General features: G+C 39.9%; 1 protein-coding gene across 1 annotated transcript; it reads right to left on the minus strand.

Annotated features, from left to right (window-relative positions):
* Nucleotides 1–343: 343 nt before the first annotated feature.
* Nucleotides 344–10,233, minus strand: grap2b (GRB2 related adaptor protein 2b). Its single transcript, XM_082535056.1, has 7 exons — nucleotides 10,134–10,233; nucleotides 9,525–9,613; nucleotides 4,482–4,573; nucleotides 4,055–4,177; nucleotides 1,645–1,807; nucleotides 1,401–1,484; nucleotides 344–991 (listed from the first exon to the last, which is right to left on the minus strand). Exons 2-7 carry the CDS (start codon nucleotides 9,600–9,602, stop codon nucleotides 806–808), a joined length of 726 nt encoding a protein of 241 aa, XP_082391182.1. The 5' UTR covers nucleotides 9,603–9,613; nucleotides 10,134–10,233; the 3' UTR covers nucleotides 344–805.
* Between the last annotated feature and the right edge of the window lie 16,217 nt (nucleotides 10,234–26,450).

A 26,450-nucleotide genomic window follows, 5' to 3' on the forward strand; every position in this document is an offset into this window, starting at 1 on the left:
TCTAAAACACATTTGTGTTGTTCTTAAAATACTCTGGTCACAACCGAATACTGAAATACAGATCTGCTTTATTATTAGTATATGGGACATGACACACAATAACTTTTACTTTTAGATGTCAGAGTGTCCTAAAATGCTTTTATTACTTTTCAGACATGGACACACACATGACTGAACCCTCTGGATGGTTTACTTATAATATGTCTGCACAATACCTTTTTGTTGTGTGGAGTCTGAGCAATCAGCAACAACTTCAAAAGTTCATAAATTACAGTACTAAAACGTGGGCCTTGTTAGGAATCCAACACCACGATGTGATCAAAAAGTACAACAAACTTAATCATAAGGCTGACAAAAAAAAGTTTACAGAGTAGCGTTCATGCGGTGACACTTATCATGCATAAAATGCATTTGTAAATGGATGATTTCTTTCAGAAATAATAGCATTAGGTACCTTACAATTGAAACTTATATACTTTTCCAAATAGCACTGAATTAGACATCACCACTGGGCAGGACAGATCGATACATGAAATACTTTTTCATTAAAAAACAGAAAAAAAACATGTTTTTATCTTGACTTGGGCTTTTTATGTCTTGTCAATGACAAACATGAACGCTATCCTTGACATGATGAAAATTAAAAACTCTCATGTTTGGTGTATTGGTGAGCCTTTTCCTGCTAGCAGTTTTGAGTTGCTCTAAGTTTGAAATTTAATCTCAAAAACACAAACAAAACCAGCATTAGATGTTTGACTAAAAAAGTTGCAGTAGTTTTACAGATGTTTGCCTGTGGGCCGTCCTCTCAGATGGGTTTGGTGTAGTTGGAGGGGAAAAGGCCTTTTTTGCCCCTTAGCTGACCTTTCCACCAGGTCTGGTCAGAGACCTCCAAAACCTCAATGATATCCCCTGCACTGAACTCCAGCTCGTCCGCCTCTTCTGCCTTGAAATCGTAAATGGCTCTGACCTGCGTTGTGTGGGAGGTTTTGCGCTAGATACAACAGAGGAAGATAGAAACTTATCAGTACTCTATATGTTATCAGCTCACTGTCACTGGCTAATTTTCAGCCCAATTTTCAAAGTTTTATTTACTATGTGCAGAGATTTAAAGAGACAGACCTGTCTGAATTTGGGCAAAGAAGAGCCAAATGTAATTTAAAAAGTATTATAATTGTTATTCTAGGCTCCTTAGAAGTTGGCATTTACATAAAAGTGTACAGCAAATCAAAGGTCAAAGACTTAACTACTCTGACTAAAAGTTGTGCATGCACGCCTGAAACTGAAACTGTACAGTCACACAGTCTATATGGACAGGGAGACACTGCATCTTACACACATTTCACAGATCGCAAGTCCACAGTCATCAGTGTAACCACAGACTTACGCACAGAGTTGTGTACCTGTCGTGGTGCTGGAGAAGGCGCATGGTCAGAACGTGGAAAAATAGGATGAGGAGGTAGAAGCTTATTTGAGTCTCCTCTTTCCTGTTGGGGCATAAACAAGTCACGTTAGCGTTTCCCTTATGGCTACCTTGTCATTCTGTGACTCCTGTTAAATCCACTGACAGCACCAGATAGTGACAGCACTAATAATGACACAATGACTGTGTACGTTTCCAGGCAGGTTTCAATCTTTAGCCCTTACCTCTTTTTGCGTCTCTTTGAGCAATAGTAGACTCTGTTTGGAGATGGATTTTTTTTTATAGTATTCCACCAGCTGATTGAGTGAGGGAAACTTTTCTGACCACAGGTAGTACTGCCCTCTGCTGTCACGCATCACCCTGAAGTGCTGAACATCTGCTGGATGTCTAAAAGGGTATAAGATGAAAAGTAGGATCCTTTTTATCTGCATTTCCGTATTTCATTCCATGTACTACAATGACTTCATTGATGACTACAATGACTACTTATGTTTGTTCCATCCTTAAAAAAATGTGAGACATTGTGCTGTTATACCCTCACCAGCCATTTTATTAGGTACTCCTATTCATCTGCTCATTAGTACAAGTATCTTTTTAGTCAATCACAGTGCCGCAGCAGAAAGTATTTAAGCAATTAGACATGATTAAAACAACCTGCTGCTGTTCTGAGGATCAGAATGGGGAAGAAATGGGATTTATGTCACTTTGAACATGGCATGATCGTTGGTGTGCATCTCTAGCATTTACAGAAAATGTTCTGAAAAAGAGAAAGAATCCAGTGAGCTGCTGTTCTCTGGGTGGAGTGGAGCTCCAAGCTATTAGGAAGGCAACGGTAACTCAAATAACCACTTATGACCAGAATGTCTCTGAGCACAGAAGTCATTAAACCATGAAACATATGGGCTACAGCAGCAGAAGACCACACCAGGCAGCCTGTCTGAGTATTGTTCCTGACCATATCCATCCTTTTATGACCATAGTGTACCCATTTTCTGACGAGTGCTTCAAGCAGAATAACACGCCATGAAATCATCACGCACTGGTTTCTTGAACATGACAGTGCGTTCACTGTACTCAAATGGCCTCCACAGTCATCAGAGTTCAACCTAGCAGAGCATCTTTGGCAAGTGGTGGAAAGGGAGATTCACATCATGGAAGTGCAGCCAAGAAATGTACAGCAACTGTGCTATTGTGTCAGTGTAATGAAAAACTTTGAATGTTTCCAACACTTTGTCCATTCAGAAGGCAAAATTTCAGCCTGGTATTAGCAAGTTAAAACTTACCCAGCAGCTGTTGAGTGTCCCTCACACATAAAGGAAACTACTACTTTGTAATTGGGCCAGAGTATTTTTTTTCTTTTGTCCTCAAACAAACAGCCACTATCTCATTGCAGCAACTAGCCACACAGAGGGAGACAGGTAGATGAGGTGAATAAAACAATGTATGCAAATCTAAAAGATGAAACATCTTTATAATTGTAATTATAATTATAATAGTTACATAAAGTTTTTATTTCAAAATTAAATATTCAATCATTTGCTCAGAGGGTTCGCTGTTGTCTGATTAACAATTTAGAGCACAGACATGCATGCATGCACACACACACACGCTGACACACTCGCACTCACACACACACACACACACACACACACACACACACACACACACACACACACACACACACACACACGCACGGACACGCACACACACACACAAATATATGCTGCTACTATATTGCATCAGCACTCAACAGTGCAGTGAAAGAGAAAACATTGATCAACCTATGGCAAGCATACAAAAAAGACCTTAAAGACAAGTTTTGTTTCAATATAAAATTTGAATGCCTCAGGTATTCATCATTTTAGTAGTATCGGTCTGGACCTTAAAAGATTAGCTCATCAATATCAGACTGCTGCAAGCAGGTAAGTTTTAGAGAAAGAACGAAAGTGAATCGTCTGAAGGAAGTGGTTGACTCTTAATTAGCACATATTCATACTTACTCTTGCCCACAACTGTGTGACGGTGAGAAACACCGACAAAAAAAGAATTCCGAGAAGAACAAACTTAAATGGTGAGCAGTGAACATGCAAAGCAAAATAAAGGTGCGGGACAAAAAATAAACACACACACACACACTGTGTAAATTGCTGTACTGGAAGCCAACATGATAACCACTATAGACAAAAGCGAGCCATTCATGTCTACTGTAATTTCTTCACCCTAAATACAAGACTACATGTCATGTCTTGCAAAGGGGAGAAGGCATGTTAAATATGTGAGGTATTTCTCCAAAAACTGGAAAGATAGGAGCTCTGTGGAAACCCCAGACAAAGGCTGAGTCACTACATTCCTACATGAAAGGCACCACCAGTGGGCGACGCTCCCCCTCACAGTGACCCTGTGTGACTCCATTTGAAGAAACATTTGCCTCTTTTAAACTACACTGCACACTGTTAGATATATATAATGTTTGTGAAATGGAAGAACAGCAAACGTGTAGAGTTGGCACAGAATTGCAAATGTTAATAGTCTAGCTGTTAGCAGTTGTTAGGCACATAGATTAATCAGTCTGAATACATGATTTTTAGTTAGTGGGGTAAAGATAACCTGCAAACTCAAACATGCTAAATGCACCTGACAGAGATGGAGAAGTCGCCTGGAGCTGGTTTTCGGCTGCTTCGTATGAGAAAGGCCCCCACGGGCTGTGACATCAGTATCTCCTGGGCGTCAGTGCGACTGGTGTTTTCCTGATACCAGCTGGAGTTATTAAGGAGACAGGGGAGAACAGACGTAGGAGATGGGGAGCAGGAAACATAAAGTTCAAGCAGTGACACAAAACCTGATGGTGCTGAAGGAGCTGAGGTGGTAAAAATGCATAATTTGCTGGCAAGAAACAATATAGGATAAAGTGATCACATGCCAAAGTAAGTAAGCAAAATAAGTAAATGTAAGTCAGCTACATAATGTACTTTGAAATTATTAACAGGTGTAAATACGTAAATACAGAAGCTAGAAGGAGGTTAATTTGGAAAAAAAAAAACATATGAAAACATGGTTTTACCTGGGGATGTGAATGTCGATATAGTTTTTTGGGACAAAGCCCATAGCTCCGTTGTGCTCTGCTCTGTACCAGTTCCCAGATGTTTGCAGAATCTAATTTGCACAATCACACAACACACATACATGAAAACAGTCAGATCATGTTAACGATCCATTAAAATCTGTCTGTGAGGCCAGCATCATGATTTATTGGTCAAAAACAAACAAAAAGTCTTATTACTTAAAAACACTATGATTATTACAAGTGGTGTTTATTGCCAACATATAGAAAGTACGATATAAGGATTTATGTCACATTTGACCTCTGACCTTTCCTTTAAGGTTAATAGATTGGTCTGAAGGTCAAAGTAATAATAATTCTCCATAAAGCTGTTGAAATCTATGTTTTTTACTGCCATTGTTAGTATTGACAACATACAGGCAATAGGGAATAATATATAGGGATTCTAAATATCGCATTATTTTATTATGACCTTATTAGGTACATTAAATACATAACAATTTGAACAATTTGTATTTTGGGGAAAAATAAAAAAAGTGATCAGAAACATTTTCACATATTATCTATTATTAAACATTTAAACTAATTTACTTAATGATAAAATTAATATGACAAACATACAAAAGCCACATAGTATAAAATAAAAAATAATAACTCTAATTATGCCAAAATGAAGTGTGTTAAAATGGTGAAACAGCCACTCCCACCCGGAGCAATGCCTGATCTCTGTGCATCAGCATGCATACATGTCCACCAATCAGCCACAAGCTTAAATTCACTGACAGGTGATGTGAACATTAATGATTCTGCTGGGAAACACTGGTTGTTGACATTTATTCAAATGGATTTTGTTTACCTATCACCTGATTATACACTGCTGCAAACCAACCACACCCTCCATAGTAATGACAACAGTCCAAAACTGCTCAACTGGAGATGATCCAGGCATCTAGGGGATTCAGCTAAATAACCGTGATCAAAGTGGGACCCACCCCACGACCCACAGGACCCAAAGGATCCTCTGTTATCCTGTCTTGAACAACAGTTTTGTGTCCATGTGCCGATAGAACAATTCTAGTTCAGTGCCACAAGAGGGTTCTCCACTATATTAGGCCAGTTTTGCTAAAGTTGTCACTTACTGGTGTATACTCACAGCTTTCCACTTATTTGCAGATCCCTGTGTGCTGCCAACTAAACTCTGACAATACATAATGCAGATTTTGGAGTACAACTGAAAATAATATCACAGACACAAAAGCTACAGTTATACTGATCTCTGGTGAATGCCAATCAAGTTGCATGGTCCTGGTCTGTGAACACAGGTTCTCACTTAATGACACTGGGCTCTGCTCCTAACAGTGTGGCAGAAATATGGACTCGAGTGTCCCACTGGAGGTAATTTCATTGGCAGTGTTCCTCCTGCAGTGGCGGTATATATATATATGAAGAGAGAGAGAGAGTATGCATAGTATGCAAACAGCTAACAAACAGGCATTATAATTCATTATACAATGAGAATAGGACAAATCAACAATTCCCACCCCCTCCATGACGTACTGACTACTCACAGGAGCACGTTCAGTGAGAGACTGAGATTACCGAAAAGCACCACTGAATGACACAGGAAGTCATTTCTGCCCGTGGCCATCTCCCTGTACAACACCTCCATCTAACACACTGTAAACACTGCAGTAGTTACAACCTTTTCACACATGCGCTTTTCTACTCCGTAATATTCTTGTCAATTTTCTTCATATTTATTTATAATCACCTCTGTTAATCCTTGATATTTATAATTGAGTGATCTGATATATTAGTGCTAATTTCTTAAATGTGTAAAATCTGTAACATAATGTGTTGTTTGGAGTTTAGTCTGTTACTGTTACTATTTTTACCATTTCTTCTTGGAGCAACTGTAACCCACATAATTTCCTTAGGGATTAATAAAATATTCTTAATATGATTCTGATTGTTTCAGGATGACCTGCCATTATCCAGTGACACATCTGCTTACCTGTATCTTTTGCTAATTTCTCCTCCTCTTCTTTTCTCTTTTTTCTAAACTGAAAACCTGATGGCTTTGAACTTTTCTTTTCCGTCTTCCATTGGTTTTAATTTTGCAATCCAGTATGAACACCCTTCCCCCAACCCGAGGATCACCACAACATAACCTAATGGACCTACACCTTAGTTCCCAGATTCACTTTGTCTAGGGTTTATTTTTGGGATTTCGCACAACCCAGGATTCAAATCATGAATACATAATGGGCTTGGATTTACAACATTATGAATGAAATGTGCTCTATTTGGAAGCAGCCGGGCCCCCTCCCCTATCGACAGGTTGTGTGTGAGACTTTAAATCATCAAACTGTAAATTATAAACTTTAAATTCTTATTGATCCCTTTACCCCTGGTCCTAAAGTGTATATTTATTTTCTTAGTCTTCTTATATTTATTGTTTCTTTACTTGCACTGCTGTAACTGAAGCCTCGTCATCTCGTCTCTCTATATACTTACTGTATATAGCGGAGATGACAATAAAGTTTACTTTGACTTCAGCAGCACCTCCCAAACAGAGGGCGTCCTTACTCCGCGCAAATGGCAGTGAGAACACCGATCGGTGCCGCCCATGATGCCGCACCCACCACGATGCCACCCCGGGCAACCGCCCATGTTGCCCGTATCAAAAAAACACTACTGTCCTCCTGTTGCGCCTCACAGAAAGGAGCACATAAGGGTCGTGCTGCTGGGCTGATGCCCTTCTGTGACCCTATTCAGATCTTCCTGTGCAGAGATGGGCAGTAACTGTAATCCTATTAACGAGTAAAGTAAGGGATTACTATTGCATGCATTACTTAATCATGATTTTGTTTGTGAGAGTGTCTCATGAAAATGACATACGAGCATGTGACGTCTGTGGCAGCAACAGATCAACAATGGATTATATGGAGTGTGTGAGAGAGAACGACCATGCAGCGTTTAAAGCTTGGAAGTACTGACATTACTTTGAGTTTGATTCTGTAAAAAGTGACAAAAACATTAACATTAGCTGTACACTCTGTGTGGGAAAAAACTTTTCTACAGCAAAAAATTTAACTTCAAATCAGAGCAAGTACCTAGCAAGCCGCCATGGGAATGTGAAATTCCCAGAGAAACCCCCAGATCCCCCCACTGACATGATCGCTGCAGCCTCCACCCGCCCCACTGCTGCTAAACAGGTGAAAATAGATTTAAGAGCAACAGGACTCAGTGCGGCTGAATCTTCGATTTTGTTTATTTTTTGTTGTGTTTTAATTGAGTCTGTTGGAAAAAGTGAGTGTAAACACAAAACATTGTTTTATCTTATATGCTGGAATATTTATATGCATATTTTTATGCACATTGCTTGATGCAATGTGCATAAAATTTAAAGATTAAACTAATAAAAAAGTTTTAAAAGGAGACATTTATTTGATTCAATTTTATATCATGGACTATATAGAAAAAATAGAATTGGTCTGAAAGGTCTATTGCTTTATAAAATGTTCAGGTTGTGTATCATGTTTTTTTAAAGTAACTAAGTAATAACGTAACTAATTACTTTGGAAAATAAATAATCAGTAAAGTAACAGGATTACCCTCTTGGATAAGTAATCAGTAATTAGTAACTAATTACTTTTTTCAAGTAACTTGTCCAACACTGTCCTCGTGTAACAGCCTGTCTCCTTGTATCTCCTTCTACACTCCTGAGACTGTGCTGGAAGACACAGCAACACTTCCCTCCTGTAAGAGTCAGACTACATGTACAACCTGAATGTGCTGCAGGTGTTGTCTGGTGCTATCAGCAGTGACAAGGAAACGAATAAAAAGGCAAAACTCTAGGAAAATTCAGGGGAGCTACGGAGAAATCGCCTGCAAAACCATTTTATTTGGGGGTTGTCTTGTTACTTCTTCAAGTGTATTGGTTGTCACTGTCACGTGCACTAACCGTGCTTTAAGTTTCCCTGAAGATGCATGGTTATGTAGAGACTTTGTGTTTTACTGTGATGTTCAAGTGTTCCAGTAAAGCTTTATAGTAGTGTTTATAGATATAGATATAGATATAGATATAGATATAGATATAGATGGGTCCTTTTAAGCCATTTTCTAGGCCAAAGTACCAGATGGCCTACACTGTAGAAACTGAGAATATTTTTTCTCTCAGTTATGATTAGTTCTGTGTGTGTGTGTGTTGTGGTTTGCCTGTGTGAGATAGCTGTGGGTGTTTGTGAGAGTTATTTAGAGGCTGAGTTTTTGCTGATCCATTTCCTTGTATACCTTTTGTGTATATCCACCTGCTATACACCAATACACCGATGGAAGTGTTTTAATGCCGGGTGCAGTGGATTTACATGAGCTAAATGCTGCAGTGCACAAATAAAATTGGCTCGCCCTGCAGCGGGTTACAAAACCCAACACCTTTTTACAGGAGACCTCACTTTTAACAGCTTTTCTGAGAGGTTTACACCGGAACAACATCGAAATGTTTTTCCATTGTTCACATAGTTTGAAACGTATTATAACAATAAAGCACCCAAATTAAGTTTGCAGGTGTATATACATGAACTAATGCTTCAGCAAGGTGCTGAGTTAACAAAAGCGATGTGTGAAAGCTGCGTTGAGTCATTGTAGCTGTTTGTCTGCTAGTTTGATGTTATCTGTGCGTTCACCTCTGCTATATGATTTTACTTTGTGATTCTGTCAAGAAGATATAAAGATTTTGTTGCAATGGCAATGTAAACAGGAAGGAAACTCGGACTTAAGCAGCAGGATGCAGTCGTGGTTGGCTGCACAGAGAACTGAAGAGCGCTTCAGTGAATAGTACAGTGCACCATTGTTACACAAGAGTGATAAAACACTAATCTACATGGAAATACTCTGCTTTATACTCAACATATATATAAAATCGGTCATTTGAATGTTTTTGTATGCTGACAACTTTTTATGACTTTTGTGAAGAGCGATGTTGCTAAAAACAAACCAAGGAAGTGTTTGCATGTCTGTGTGTGTGTGTGTGATCCTTACTTTCAAGCAGTCTCCTCTTTTGAAACTCAGGTCATCCTCCGCTTTAGCTTCAAAGTCAAACTTGGCCGTAGCCTCCATCGTAGACAAACCTAAGAAGAGATGAAGAAACAAAAGGTTAGAAGTACTCCAGTGTGTTCAGATGAAATGATTAACGAGCTGGGAAAACAGACGTGTGTAAGTCAAAATCAAAAGAAACATTGCACTGACATCAGTTGGTGCTCTTCTAGTATCTTAATGGACGGAATAATTCCCCACTCAATCAAGGACAGTCGCTATGTCTTTTCCCTTGCGTCCTTCCAGACCACAACCTGTGTTAGCACCTCTACAACAAAATCCTTTAAGTGCCCGTAAAGCATAAGTTCTCACCTTGAATTTTGTCCACACACACACACACACACACACACACACACACACACACACACACACACACACACACACACACACACACACACACACACAAACAGTGTTATTTGAAGGGCTGTGCAATGTGTCTTCAGAGAATCAGGAGCAATGCGGCTGCTTGGAAAACAGAAGGGCAGCTGGCCATAACTCAAAATGACGACCTGTCAAGTACCTCATCAAAGAGCCAAAAATGTTGGGTTTACTCACCCGCCTTTGTACTGTTCTCCAGACAGAGCTGAGTTCATGCGGCTTACGAAGAGAAGTGACAAATTTACAAAGAGAGATGACGAACTCCCTGTCAGTTCACAGGAAACACACTGTCACCTCTGGCCAGCATACACTCACACGCACTGAAATACACACAGTGCAGAGATGCAAACAAACAGATAGGAGCTCAGGCTCGGCGTCAATTAACAATATAAAGTGGAAGACATGTCAGTGTACGACAGCTGAATTTTAATGCTCCTTTATTAATGCTCATCTGTGCTGCAGCTGAGTATTAATAGCTCTCTTCAACCTTTACCCACACCATGTGACTTTAGTGGTAATAAAGATGGTCACCAAAAACAAATCTATCAAATCTATAGTTACTGGATGTTTGAAAGACTTCTTTAGTTTTTTTTTTAGTTTTTTTTTTTTTAACTTACCATAGTTGATCAGGTCACATGTCCATTTTGTTCACCTCACTGTTTGCTGGAGCTTGCTCACCTGTGAGTTACTGAGAAGCATTTCTCTGGGCTATAATCAGGTAGGTTTCCCCCTCCCTCACTCATTCGCCTAATTTGCTTGTCCCAGAGCTGGTGTGCTCCCTGTGATCAGCCAGAAAAAATATTCCCATCACAAAGTAAATACTGCAATCACTTTTTGGCAAGTGACTTTTATATATCTTTATTTTTCTAGGTTAAATGTCTCATTGACATTTAAAATGTCTGGGGTTTTTGGAGAGGTCGGGCAAAAAAAACGCAGCAAAGAAAATATTATAATTCTATAAAGTTACTGCAAACAGTCAAAATCAACTGGATTTATTATAATATAGATAAAATATGTAGGTCATTATTTTATATGTAACTATAAATCATGTTGCCTAAAGTCTGTTTACCTATATAAACAAAGACTAAAAATAAGGTTAAAAAAGCACAACACTGGCCTTTTCCCAGCTGAAGCAGACAGGCAGCCCTTCAGCTGTGATAAAGTTATTTGTTTATTTATTTAAGTCTCTGTCTGTCACAAGTGCCTGAGGTGTTGTAACAAGTGCGTTCACCGACATACTATGGCTGGCTTGTGGTTGCACCCATGACATTTTAAGCACAGTAGTGTAGAAGTAGAAGAAGAAGTAGAAGTATTTCATTTTTATTTTGTCTTTCTTTGGCTGGTGTTGCTTTGTTACTCTTTCCTCACTCTGGTTTCACAGGTTGCTTCATTACGCAGAGTTAGTTTTGTCTGGTTCTACTTGAAATTTGCACAATAACAGCTTTGTTTTTTTAATGTGGCCATTGCTGCTTCTCCTTGGATCTACACAGCTTGTCATTGTATGCCAAGTTTATTTTGTGGATTCTCTGTGTTTCTCATGTCAGAGGTTTTCCACCAGACAAGGCAGGCAAGCAAGCAATGGACCTGAGGACTGCCAGGTAAGAGAGGATGGGTTAGTGGCACCTGGTGTCAGATATGGCCTCTGAGACAAGGGAATGAACTTCAGAAGCCAGCTTTATTGCTCAACTTGGAAACTCAAACTAAATAAAAATAAAATAAAATAAAAACTCTAACAAGGAAGAAACTGGGTACTGGAAACTAGATAACATGGAAACTACAGAGTCCAGGGAAAGAGACTGAGGACTAAAATACACACAGGATAACGAGAGGATGGGCAATAGGTGGGAACACAGCTGGAACTAAGACAGACTAACAACACTTTTAATATATTTGTATATGTGTGTTTTATACATGGTCTGTTTATTACCTTATGTGTGTCGCTAAGTTTTGCTTTTTGTGTTTGTAAAGGTTGTATTTAAGGATTTAATTAGGGTGATTTAATTAGATTTAATTCGATTTAATTAGGGTGTAATTATACTCACTTTTCACCCATGACTGTTCACCAATCCACACCAGTAACACCATTATAAAATTTGCTGATGACACCACCATCATAGGACTGATCGACAACAACGATGATTCAGCCTACAGAGAGCAGGTTCAGCATCTGAAGCAATGGTGTGATGACAACAACCTGCATCTGAACACAGCCAAGACCAAGGAGATGTAATCGACTGCAGAAGAACAAAGCGATCTGAGCACTCTACCCTCTACATTGATGGGGAGGAGGTAGAAAGGGTAGAAAGCTTTAAGTTCCTCGGAGTCCACATCTCGGCCGACCTTACCTGGTCCACAAACATCTCCCACCAGGTAGGGAAAGCACAACAAAGGCTTTACTTCCTCAGGAAACTACGTCAGGCCCAATTACCCCAAAGACTGCTAGTAAACTTCTACCGCTCCACCATCGAGAGCCTTCTGACATTACTGCTGCATACTCTGGTTCAACTGCTGCACCGTGGAGGACAAGAGGAAACTGCAGCGGGTGATGAGGGCAGCAGAGCGGGCAATCGGCACCTCACTAACCCCCCTCAGAGACATCTATACTGGCAGACTTCAGCAGAAAGCCAGCATCATCATCAAAGACCTCTCGCACCCTGGACACTCACTGATCACACTGCACCTCTCAATGCAACTGCTACTTAGATGGCATGTATGTATGTATATAGATGTAAGCGTGTATGTGGAAATATGTGTGTGTGTAGGCATGTACGGATGCATATATGTATATATACACACATATATATATATTTGTGTATGTGCGTGTATGTTTGCAGGTGTATGTATAACTTGTACATATCTTCTTGTGTAAATGTAAATTTGTCTGTTATTGTGTAAATACTTACGCTATTGTGTACTTCACACACGTGGAGAAATGACAAACTGCCTTTCATTGTTCTTGTAACAGTGACAATAAAAAGCTATTCTATTCTATTCTATTGTTGTTTGGAGGGACCAAACAGTTTGTGACCGCTGTGCTGTTGTGATTTATGTTGGATAATGTTGGATATTAAGGTGAACTGTGGAACAGCAAATGCAATCAATGGTGAGCAATGCATGCTTAAGCTGACAGGATAAGCAACACTGGAGTTATTGGGTTTTCATTCATAACAGTGGCATCGCGTCAAACTGGCCACTAAACACTTCAGTGGCTACAAGCATAGGCTTAGCCTCTACATTAAACAATGGTTGGACCAACCAATGCTGGAGGCCCCCTGCAGATGTTTTGTTAGGGCCCCAACAAGCTTGTATATTGGTTGAAGTCCAAGTGTTTTTGTTGCTTTCATCATAATAGTTGAGTATCATGAATATTAAGCCAAGCTGACATTAACTAAATCCAGCTGACAGTAATTTTACACATTTTCATTTTTCCTCTTCGCTGAACAGGACTGCCTGCTGTTGACCAGTAATAGCTTGACCTTTATTATGCAGTACTTTGGTGCTCGGTTTTAGTGTGTGTTGTGCGCATGTGCCAAATCCCCCTTCTATGGTCCCTGTTGCCCTGGTAAGCCTCATTCAAGGTCTTTACTCACCCCAGAGGAAGTGCTTTAGTTTGTGGTATTTGTATGACATTTCTGATAAAGCGTATTTTGGCATTAACTTGAAACTATGTATTTTTCCCCTTTTTTCCTCAGCCTGTAAAATCCCTAATGGTCAGACTGTCTAAGTGGTAAATTCCCCGTCACATTAAAATGGATTTTCTGTCACATTAATTGTCACATTTTTTTCACCTAGCATGCAGAATAGTTTGCTTTAAAAATGCTTTTTCACAGACAGAGCTCTTTAATGCGTTTTTGAATTGTATTTGATTGAGAAGAAACTCTGGCACTCAGCTGACTCAGTCTTCCAGCACATGTAAGCCAAATAACAAAACCTGACCTAAACACACTGACCATGGGAACACAAGACTTTCAAAATATAACAGGAAACATAATAGAACGTAGACATGACACACAAGCTTGACAACATGGACACACACACACGAAACACATGACAGACTGGACAGGAAACATGACAAATAAACCAGGGAGCATGGATGGTAACACTGACTAAACTAAAACTCAACTAGTCCCTAACTAATAATAACACCAGAACTTCAAATTCTTTCTATATAACATAAGAAATCAAAAATACAACCTAACTGTAAATGCTGAGTCACGGACCCAGCTCCCTGACAGTATGATCTAAAAGTTGGTAACATGTCCTAAAATGCACATTAGAAGATATACAGAGTATACAGTGGTTAGGCTGGATAGATGAGATGACATCCTTGGATTTTAGCCTTTGTTTTCCTGGTAGGGTGCACTCTCCTGTGACTGGGGAATGCCCCATAAAGGTGTGCTGTTTGGCTGCATTGCTGAGGTAGGCAGTGCCTGTTAAACTACCATCCACATGAATGTTAGGGGTTCCCCCGCAGAACTATGTCCTTCAAAAGATGATCAGAAGTATTCACTTCATCTGCCGGTGCTTTTATTATTGTGGTTGATTGTTGGCTAAGAGCTATTCGCTAAATACACAGTGTTCACAGAGAAACATGACAAAGAGATGAAAGCATTGACTTCAATCTGACAAAGGTGCAAATAGAAAGGACGGGGATTTGCAGAAGAAAATCAAATGCTTAACCCATCAGAGAATAAAAACATCACTAGTCGCAGACTTTGCCGTAGCAGATCGAACCATATCAACAATATTAGTATATCAAAGAAAGCCACAGAGGCACTGACATTTTATCAGTCTACCTCAGCTGCAAACTCAACAGGGGAAGTTTAGCTTCTGTCAAGTTTTCCACTGATGCATCTATTAAACATTTCTCCAGCAGGTGAACTGTGGTTTGAACTTTTCCCCACAGCTGGAGCGTCTGCTGTGGTGCAGCCGATGCTCTCACAAACACCATGCATGTGTTTCACTGTATTTACATGTGAAATTATTTTGTTTCCCAGCTGACAATGCTATAACAATGAACTTGGCAGGAGACGTGAGCTCTGAGAAATAACTGAGTGACAAGTGCAATAATTAAAGAGCCTTTGTTAATCTTTAATGTTCATTGTTTATTCTTGTTTGGCATGTTTGTATAGTCTGTTGTTGTTTGTCCTAGTTTCCCTCTGTGCCCCGCTGTGTCAGGTTTGTATGTTTTAATTTGTCATCTCCATTTAGATACTTCCTGTTTTACATTGGTAGTTTTTTCTCACCTGTGCCTTATATTCCTTTGTCTTGTTATACCTGATCTGTTTCCCCTAGCCTTATTATCATTTATATTTACTGCCTTCATGCCCCCTTGTCCTTTGAGTCATCGTTTTGCTGTGTGTTCCGACTGTGTCTACTCCTGGTGGAATTATTCCTTGTGGCTCCACTCTTGACCACTCTTTACATAGCTGACAGAAGGCTTTATTTTTTCTACCTTATTAGGGACATCATGATCATTTGTTGCCTTAATGGACTACATAATCTTGAAGAATGATTTGGGTATAACTGGGATATCTTGGTTATCTGAGTCATGGTGTGAACATATATGCTCCAGAATGTTTTCAGTTTTAATGCTGCCTTCAGACATGAGCAGTATGCTCTGGTTTGTGTGCTCTGACATTTCTTTTCTTATGCAAAACTTCAGAGGCCTAAATTACATTGTTTTTCCTATTTTTCTATCCATACTGGAATCAGATGGCAGGTGCCATCACATTGTCCATGGCTTCTCAGAAGCTGGTATGTCTTCCTCTGAGCTTCCACCACCTTCCTCCACATCATCTGCTGACAGCTCTGTCTGCCTCCACTTCCACAATTTTCAATTTTGGGAAAATCCTTTCTGCCTCACCCTTCCCTCTGCTTCCTGAAGTGTGGACATATGTTGAAAATGTGAAGCTGTAAGTCCTGCTGTCGAAAAAACCAGTCAGTCACAGGCACCAACTCTAGAAGCTTTGCATGATTCATAGTTCCAAATAACTCTTTTACCTTAGGGTGGGCTTTGGTAAAGTCAATTAGTTTATCCTCTCCTTTTCTTTAAAACCATCCTTCCTTTAAGCCAGAACTGTGTGCCTGAGATGACCATACTGTGGCATAATAGAAATCTTTTCTTGGTCCTCTTCGACATCTGTAGTGGATGTGTTTTCAAAATGTAAAGACTGAGTGTTGCTCTGTGTTTGCCACATGGTGGCAGCAGACTTCAGGAAAAAAACGCATGGAGGTCGAGATGTTTTTCAAATCAGTAAAGACCATTATAGACACAAACTCAGAGAAACAAAAAGTGACACTGCAGATCATGAACCAGATCATTTTTATTGTGCTTATTTGCGTTTAATATGATTTTAGGTAATAAGAATATGAGAAAATAGTCAATTTACTGGCAAGAGAGGCCTCCCAATTTACCAATTTTCACTTCAAGCCAAATAATTTATCTAAAATATATTGTGTTATTTCACTGCATATATGGAAGAATGAGAGGAGAGTAGGATTAGGTAGGAGGAGAAAATTTGTCAATGACAATTGACATGTCAGTATCTTTCTTAGATGCAGATTAAGTTAAATTCTGAATAGTTTTCAGGTGTATGATGTCACAGATATGCATACAATTCAGCCTGATTGAGCTTTTTCATTTCCATCCTTGAAGCACAAAATCTGTGCCTTAGCACTGGGGCACTCACTGTTCTGCTGCTATTATATCTCTTGTGATGCTATCTGGCCACCTTTTTATTCGCTTGGATTGGCTGGTGAGAGCAAAGATGCCAAGCTCAAGTGGCATGAAATCGCTGCACTGATGGATGCAGTGATTTGTCTCTGTCCTTTTAAAGGGCACCACCGTGGTGTCTGATAGAAATGACAATAAAATGTCAAATAACTACAAGACGGAGCCAAAGAGTCAGAGAATAAAGAGGACTGATGCTAGGAGCTCTGAAATGCACTCATTGGAAAAGCTGGGGAGAAGAAAAGAACTTTGCAATAAAAGTCATCAGAATACTTCAAATGGTAACCACATATGTACTGTTTTTTGTGCTGGTTGTCCCAGGTATATCTGAGCTGTTTTAGGGTGAGAGGCAGGGTACACCCTGGACAGTTCGCCAGTCTGTCACAGGGCTAACGCATAGATAAAGACAACCATTCACACCCACGGGCAATTTAGAGTTTCCAACCAACCTTTTCCTTCTAACTCCATGTCTTTCTAACGCTGGAGGAAGCCAGAGAGAACATGCAAACTCTACACAGAAAGGCCTCGGCCTGGCGGTGGAAGTGATCTCAGGACCTTCTTGCTGTGAGGCAACAGTGCTAACGACTGTGCTGCCAATTTTAATGATTTTTTAAAGCAGTAAAAAAATAACAAAATAAAAATCCTTGAATAGCTTTTTTAAAATAGCTTTTTTTTCTTCTTCTTCTTCTTTTTTTTTTTTTTTTAGCTTGAAGTGACTAAAAAAACACCAAAATGGATACATTTAAAAATGTATAATCTTGTACAGGTGATTTCTACTTTTACAACCTCAGGCTTTTTTATTTTACATTAACCTGGATAGATGGCTTAGTTATCCATTCAGGTGATTTTTGAGCCACTAGTGTGGGTCAAATCAATAGAAACTATGGATTTAATAAGAATCTGAAACTAAAACTGTTCAATCCAAAAGTGGTGACAGAGTTCAAGGGAATTTTTAATTTTGTGATCTCAACACATTTGCCCAGGCTCCTGCAGAGACAGGGGTCTTCTGCTCTTAGAAGGGTCAAATCTCCAAACACTGGAAGAGTGAAACAAAGAGATCTTATATGGTGCGCATACAGAGGTCATACAGAAGTCCCAGGGTGCCTGAGAGATGGTAACTTGATGCAAAAATGAGCGCACAGTAATGCATGGTTATTACAATTGTCTCACAGTAAGAAGACTCCTGGTTCAAATCCCAGCTGAGGCCTTTCTGTTTGGATTTTGCACGTTCTCCTCGGCCTACGTTTGTTTCCTCTGTCTAGAGATGTCCATTTTAGGTTAATTGGTGATTGTAAATAGGCCATGGATGTGAGGTAGATAAAGCGGTTGCAGCACTGTGTGAATGTATAGTTAAAGTGTGTGATTTGCAACTAAAAGCACTTGGTATGCTACAAAGAGAAGGGCAGACAGTACAGATAGCCTAACAGAAAGAAAGTGCTAAAGTAGAGTAGATATGGAAATGCAGCTAGGGCCAAAGCAAGCAGATTCTGCCGCCACCAACACACTGTTGGTTTTCCTGTCTCTGTCTCTCACTCTGATATTCACAGTCGGTCTCAGTGGTTGGCCTGCCATGGATGCTCAGATCCCCATGTGGTGTTAGCCGGGGATTTCATCCTGCGTCTAGAATGAAAAGAAAATGTGGTTTTAAAAAACTGAAAAAAGAATCGGCATTCCTACCATGAGGGGGCTGATAAATGGACTCCAAGCAACCTTGCAGATGCTTATGTGCATGATTTTTTAATTTATTTATTTTTATAATGCCGAAAGAATCATTTGGTAGCTGTTTCCAAGGTGACCTGCAGCTGTACATGGATCTGTTGTTTTGCAGCTTATTATGCAGGATCAAGAAAAACAAAGGGGGTACAGGTGTAATAAGGCATTGTGTTTGCGTGGGTGGAGTGTGTGTCCCTGCATGTGTATGTATTTGTTTGTGTGTGCGACACACTGTTGACTGCATTTAATGGCCTGGGCCCTGAAATATCCCATCTAGTTTCATGACAGAGCTCATAAAGCTCTGTTTTCAAAGATGGAAAGGACTTGTACATGGCTCAATGTGGAGCTGCCATTCAGCATTAATGGGCCTGTTAACTCTGCATGATGCCCATGACTGTGTGTGTGTGTCTGTGTGCATTCGTGCTTGGTGACTGTCGCATCTTTTAGGTGTTGAGGTACTTCAGAATCTGGAGGGTGACTGAGTGAGCGCACCTAGAAGAGGAAGAGATAAATGTATTTGACAGAGAGACGGAGATGCATGATAAATATTCTGTGAGCACACATCACATTTCATTCAGTTTACCTCGCTTAAATCTCCTCGGCTTCTGTGAGGAGGAGGGGAGAGAGTGAGGAGAAAGGGAAGATTTTGAGTGCTTTGATGAGCAGTTTTCTTGGAAATCTAAAAAAAAAACTGAAAACAAAAAGAGTCCCAGCAGGATTTAAAAACAGCACGGCCATCAGTTAGTCTCAGCACAACAAAATTCCTTCTTACATTCAGATTGTTGACAGTTCCTGTTCCCTTAAGTGAAACTTGTACACAACAGAAATAATCGTGGTAGTATCTCTAATGCATGCTTAAAATCAAAAAATGGCACATCGGAGCCTGTTGTTACAATTTAAACGTCATAAATCTTCATGAAAGAATTGACTCCTCTGAAATGATTAAAGTTTAATGTGATGAATGATGATTTGGATGATGAGTGGGCTCTTATAAAAAGAGGCTGATAAAATATTGGACCCTTTATTTGCCTCATGGTGGTAAATCACTTAACTTTGCAGTCCATTGCTCTGTTTTAGTATGTGATGGTTATCTTTTGTCAAGCTTTATATCAGCAAGAAGTTATGGATCAGAAATAAAAAACTAATCCCAACTAAGGCCTGGAAGTTTCTGGAATCTGTCTATGAGGATGGCGTAATAGTGACGTGTATTTTTTAATGCGTCTTCCTTCACACCCATATGGACTTGAGTAACATCCCATTCTTAATCAATAGGGTTTAATATGATGTTGGCCCCGCCTTTGCAGCTTTAACAGCTTCAACTCTTCTGCAAAGGCTTTCCTCAAGGTTTAGGAGTGTTTATGGGAATTTTTGACAATTCTTCCAGAAGCGCATTCATGAGGTCAGGCAATGATGCTGGACGAGAAGCCCTGGCTCGCTTCTGCTCTAATTCATCCCAAATGTGCTCTATCGGGTTAAGGTCAGGACTCTGCAGGCCAGTCAAGTTCTTCCACACCAAATCCATCCACCCATCCGTCTTTATGGATCTTACTTGTACACTGCTGTGTAGTCATACTAGAACAGGAAGGGGCCATCTCCAAACTGGTCCCACAAAGTTGGGAACATGAAACTTTTCCAAAATGTCCTGTTCCTTGAACTGAAACTAAGGAATCAACCACAGCTCCCCCACAACCCCACACCATAATCCCCCCAACACCAAACATTACACTTGGCAGAGTGCAGTCAGACAAGTATTGTTCTAGCAACCACCAAAACCAGAGTTGTAAGATGGAGAAGTGGACTTTTATTTAAAAGAACACATGTTCACTGCTCTGGAGTATAGGGCAGCACGCTTTACACCACTGCATCCAGCCCTTTTCATTGAACTTTGATATAGTGATGTAGAGCTTGGAATGCACCTGCTCAGCCATGGAAATCAATACCATTCACCTCTCTACACACTGTTCTTTAGCTAATCTAAAGGCAACATGAAGTTTGGAGGTCTGCAGCGATTGACTCTGCAGAAAGCTGGTGATCTCTGCCCACTATGTGCCTCAGCATTCACTAACTCCCCTCGGTAATTTTATGTCATCTACCACTTTGTGGATGCGTTGCTGTTGTTCCCAATCACTTCCAGTTTGTTGCAATACCACTAACAGCTGACTGTGGAATATCTATTTCAGGACTGGACTTTCTGCACAGGTAGCATCCTATCACGGTACCACGCTTGATTTTATACACCTGTGGCCGTGGAAGACATTTGAACACCTGAGTTCAATGATTTGGATCATTGACTGCACAGTCTTGGCAATATAGTCTCTCTATATTTGATTTGCCCTATACCAGAATTACTTGCACCATCTCCCAGACATTAAATGGACAGTTGCTGCCATCAGCTAGTTAAACATCAAGGGACATCAAACATAATCTGCTAGGAAAAGAAACGCCAGTATACGTTATTCTGTTGAAAAATGCAACTTTTATCATCAAATCAAAAGTACTCAGTGTCAACCGAGCTTGGGTCTTATAAACAAATTTTCTGTGTATAAAAGGTCACAGTTGCACCTGGTCTGTGGACTCTGTTGTTCTCCAGCACTGGGAGTCTCCAAATGTGCGCCTGTTTGACACACTTGATGCTCTGTTGCTGTTCAGTAAACTAGAAGATCATCCACTGATTGGCTAAATAAACATAAAGGGAGAGTAGAAGCTCTGCTAAACATCATCAACAACACATTACACTGTCTGAGAAGTATAACATCCAGATACACCTAAATCCCCCCCTTAGTGTTATTCTCCATATCAGTTTTTTTTACATCACCATGTTGCCTAGCAGTGGGCAAAAAATTGCCATTTTTAGCAGATAAACATATTTTATTTTACTTTTCTCAATATGATTGAGGACAACATACCAAAAGCATGGACAGATCAAGCAGCACCGTAGCATGTACACATATTAGTTGTTTCTATTCCTCTAACCTATTATGAGAGAGGAAAACACTAATTATTCGTTATTAATTCTGAACTGTGTATAATCTTTACTATGCTAATCTTGTTTATGAGAAAGACTATATTGAAACTCAAATGATGTAAGTAAATGATTTTCCATTTCATTGCTGCCCTGTAGGTTAATAGGTGTCACTGTTGTGGCTGCACAGCACACTATTTAAAAGTTTTCTCAAACTGCGTGAAGTGATAAGGGATGGGGAGAGGCTGAATGGTTTTATTTTGCACTGAGAATGAATGAGGAGAGGAAATGTGCCTCAAGGCAGGTGAGTAAACAGAAAGTCCCTGATGGATAAACTCATCAGCAACACTGTGTTGCCTAGCAAAGTGTCATTGTATATAAGAAACTGCAGGCTGTCTTTGGTTGCATGTCTCGATGATGCTTTCCTTTGATATTTTTTGCTGTAAGCATGACAGTGGTGGCATTGCTTATTGAAATCATTGCTGCTTCACTTTTTATTTGTTTATTAGTGTTGCTCAAATGACTGAAATGCCTGCAGTGCAGGTTCTCCAAAAGGACAAGAAACAGGAGGGGCTTGAAGAAATGAAGCTTATCGCCCAGACATTTTTTTAGAAGCCATCTCCACTCAGTTTAATTTTGAACAGGGATCTCTATTGCAGGATCTTCTAAACCATCACAAGTAAAGACTTATGAGGCTGACCATCATTATTACAATGATGCGAGAACAGCACCACCGCGATATCAGATCGGGCTCATCTTGGGGGGTAGACATTGTACCACAGCTATGTATGTGTTAAGGCTCTCTTTTTCTTCCATCAATGTTTTTTGGTGTTTCTGTTACATTTTGCGGGCGACCGTGGCTCTGGGGGTTGGGAACCGCATCTGTAACCGGAAGGTCGCTGGTTCGATTCCTGGGTCGATGCTCTCTGTCCTGGTCGTTGTGTCCTTGGGCAAGACGCTTTACCCCACTCTGGTGTTGGCCAGAGGTGCCGATGGCGCGATATGGCAGCCTCGCTTCTGTCAGTCTTCCCCAGGGCAGCTGTGGCTGCAACTGTAGCTTGCCTCCACCAGTGTGTGAATGTGAGAGTGAATGAATAGTGGCATTGTAAAGCGCTTTGGGTGCCTTAAAAAGCGCTATATAAACTCAATCCATTATTGTTACTTAGAAACTATTTCAAATCTTTTGTCTTGACTCCCTCTTTGACACTTACCTTGAACCCCTACCCTCCAACATTGTCAGCCAACATTGTCCTTCAGATTTAGGACCTCCTCCAAGACAGTGGGAGGCACTCAGTGTTTGCTGACCCTGACCTTCCTGCAAAATATCCCTATATTTTTGCCTCATAAAGAGTCCATCCGCTGCTCTTCAGTGTTCTGGTATTATTCTGGACATAATGATGGATGAGAACCTGTCTGTCTCTGTCAGCATCACCTTCCCCCACATACATCAAAAACTCAAAAACTTTAACACTTTGGGTTTAAACAGCTTTGAAATATATGGTTGCTGTGGGGCAAGACCACCAACAGTCAATGAGACAGATGTGCAGAAACTTGAAGAGCGTCTTTAGTACTTTTTAACAGTAATGCTACCTGACTTCTCCTGAACCAAAGTCAAATATACTCTTTTCTTAATAAGTCAAATCTTGAGTGATTTTGTTCTAAAGTTCAAATCCTTCATATAGGTTTTATTAATGTTTGCAGGTTTTTATTTTTGTTATTTTTAATATGCTTGTCACCATGGCAACAGTTTCCACATGGGTCTGGCTATTGCAACCAGTGCGGAAATGGCCCTAATTTTAATATGATGCATATTCATCTCATCTCTGTGACACGCAGACAGAGGCTGATTCAGAGTGAGTGGAGGGGGATGATGGAGTGCCGGGGAGCGCAGCAGACACAGACGTAGGCTTGTATAAGTAAAGCACCTAAGCGCACACACCAGGGGAAATAGAGGTGCTACTGACAGCTGTGATTTGTAGAATGAGGACTGTCAGTGCCATACTGAAATACTAAACTGCTCAGCATGTCATATACCATCTGAGGGGATTGGGTTCATCGCCGTGATTTGAGACCAGATGTGATCCCAAAAGTCACAGGAAAGAAAGACAATCAGAATTGGCTTAAGGCTTGATGGTTAATCAGTATTATTTATATTTAGAAATTTGAAGGTTTTCATATTAAAAATGAAATAACTCATATTAATAATTCATATTAATAACAAAATACATTTTGAGAAACGTGAGTGTTCCTGTGGTCTTTCTCACAATCAGTTTTCTCTGTTAAAAATAAACCTGTGTTTAATTTCACCTATTATTATTATAATCAGTATTATTTATATTTAGAAATTTGAAGGTTTTCATATTAAAAATGAAATCAAAATTATCAAAATAGAACTGATGTTACTGATCTCGCTGTGCCTGTGTGGCCTTTTTCCAATGCCAAAAACATATGTGATAAAGCTTTTGGTTGTAGATGCTTACTGCGTCTCCGTGTTGGTCCTATATGTGTGATCCACTCACCTTGGTGACAGCTGGAGCTTGAGCCCCACCACATCCTGGCTGGATAAGCTAATTGATTGATGGGTCATTTAGAAATACTCCACTCCACTACACGAGTCAGATATTACATGCATTCAATTAAAATGAAGTGCAGTGCCCGTGCTGATGTAAATTAAGTAAAACAATGTGGGCTACGTGTTTTTAACAGGGCTAGTTGAGACTTCAACAGAGGAATAAGTGGGTTTAAGGACACAGGCAGTGCATGTATGGTCAGGGAGGTGGCTTGCTCTGGAGATCTTCTAAAATGTCTTTTCTTATCGTGCCAGCTCATGTGTAGAGTAAGAATGAGCCCACGTAACAGCCATGGACATCAGCAGATCCAACTTCTGCCACCTTTTAGGCACCGGAACAAATCTGTTTTTCAATGGAAAGGCAATAAACGCTGCTCTTGATCAGGCAGAGGAGCAACATTGATGAAAAAAAAAGTTATAGCTCTAAACAATAAGAACAATATCTAATTAGGTCTTAAGTTTTCCACTTTGCATCAGTACAGAACAGCAGCCCCACACAAGCACGTCTGACTCAATGTGATGTGTTTGGGTGATTTGAATACTTGTTAGAGCAGCTGATGGTTTGTACAGATGCAGATAAGGAGTGGGAATAACAAGGAGCTGAAAGAGATCAAGAGCAGAGAAAGCGAGAAAATGGAGACAGAAAATTGAAGTGACAAGAAGAAGATGAAGTAAAAAGATGAAGTGAGGGAGGCTAATGAGTTTCTTGCTCTTAGCAGAGAAACACAATTATGTAATCTCATTTTATTTTATTTTTTTCAGAAGTGGGTGTAAACATCACTGTGCCATCTACTAACCGAGCAGTCCATTAATAACCTATCAGGCATTTATTAAGGGTCAGTTTGCACAATCACTCAAAATTGACTCTTAAAGCAAAAACGATGAAGCAGAAACAAAAACTGGTCTTTTGCTGTCAAACACAGTTAAGCACGTATTTCTGTAGGGGCAGGGATGAGGAAATTGGTTTTGAGAGTGCAATCAAAGAGAGCATGAAACAAACAGAAAACAAAATGAGAACAAAACACTGGTGCAGAGCGACTACGGGACCAACGGAGCAGCTTGAGGTTGACGCAGATCAGAACAGATACAACTGTGCAGAAAAAAGCCTTAAAGGCAAGAAGCCAGTGATAAAGGTTCCTAAAACAGTGTTCACAAATCAAATTACTGTGCAGACCAAGCAGCGACAGATAATGAAGCAGCAGAAAGACACAATACACAAAAAACGCAGTGGAGTTTAAAAACAATGCATTCAAATACAGTTGTGAATCAGGTTTCATAAAGCATTAAACACTTTTAAAACCCATTTTTGAAACTGTGTGCCAGTGTAGAGCGAGGCAGAGTTTTTTAGAAGTTCGATAAAAAGTGCATTAAAATAATTCATTTAATTAGAGATGAAAATGGGAATGACATTTCAGCATCTCATAAACCTTTTTAAGGAAGACAAAAAGGGTTATTGGATAACTTATGCATATGTACCACTGTCTGCTTGTATAATCTAGTAAATTAAAGTCATTCAGATATACCCACACAGTGACAGAGAGAACATTTTCTCCTCTTTCCCTCCCATTAAAGTCTCTTTAGACGCTGGCCAAAAGCCTGCACATCTTCAGACCTTTGTTTATAGACATTGAACTCAGCTGAGGGGGGGGGGTTGCCAGGCTTTGTAGCATCATTGGATACTTATCTACCACCAAGAAGTGCAGCTTAATGATGAGCTGTGTTGTCATACATGTTTAATGTCACTCAGGCCAATCTAAGATAATCTTTTACACTTTTATAGAAGTAAATGACCTGGGACGTGTTTGGCCCTAAAGCTTCAGTGCCACCTGATTAATGTATGAAATGGGCTTTTGTGTTAAGAATGACCATGGCTCTTGCCATTCCTGATGTAAATTTCAAAGGAATAAAGAGTCAGGTACAGCTAAATCAAATTGGTTTATTTAACAGTGAAAAAAACCCCAATGTGTACATAGATGTGCAAAAGTAAATTAAGCCTGATTGACTCTCCAACAAGTGAATAAGTGTCTTCTTTCAGTACAATTTAATGCTCATTACAATGGAACTGTAAAAAATAATGAAGCGGTACATTAGCAAAATGTAATGGAAGCTGGCCTATAGGTGATGTCTGTGCTGCACATCAAAGTTGGCCAGCAGCATTGACAAAAGTCGAGCACAACCTGGCATTATTATTTTTTTCAGTGCAATTACAGCTTTGCTTTGCTCAGCTGTAATTGTTTTCACTTACCAGTGTGCTGACATAAGGGTGGAGGTTTATTAATGTGAACCGACCGTCTCTGAAAGATCAGTGGAACTGAACTTCCTGTCATCAGTATTTTTATACTGTTTCACGTCATATAGAAACCAGTGATTATAGTCTGGTGACAAGTTGGGTTTTTGCTCATCTTATTTCTCGGTTTGTTTGTTTATTTGACTGGCAAATGGAAAAGAAGGCACAGATCAGGCTATCATCCCTGCAGGATGTGATCAGGTGACATCTAATAGCTCCCCTGACATGGT

This window comes from Aulonocara stuartgranti (assembly GCF_965226115.1).
Source record: "Aulonocara stuartgranti genome assembly, chromosome: 6".
Taxonomy (NCBI): domain Eukaryota; kingdom Metazoa; phylum Chordata; class Actinopteri; order Cichliformes; family Cichlidae; genus Aulonocara; species Aulonocara stuartgranti.

Coding starts and splice junctions, on each gene's coding strand:
- grap2b (XM_082535056.1), bottom strand. CDS start 9,602: ATGGAGGCTACGGCCAAGTTTGACTTTGAAGCTAAAGCGGAGGATGAC. Junction 1,808..4,054: donor GACTTCTCCATCTCTGTCAG/GTGCATTTAGCA, acceptor ATACCCTTTTAG/ACATCCAGCAGATGTTCAGC. Junction 1,485..1,644: donor TCAAAGAGACGCAAAAAGAG/GTAAGGGCTAAA, acceptor ATGCCCCAACAG/GAAAGAGGAGACTCAAATAA.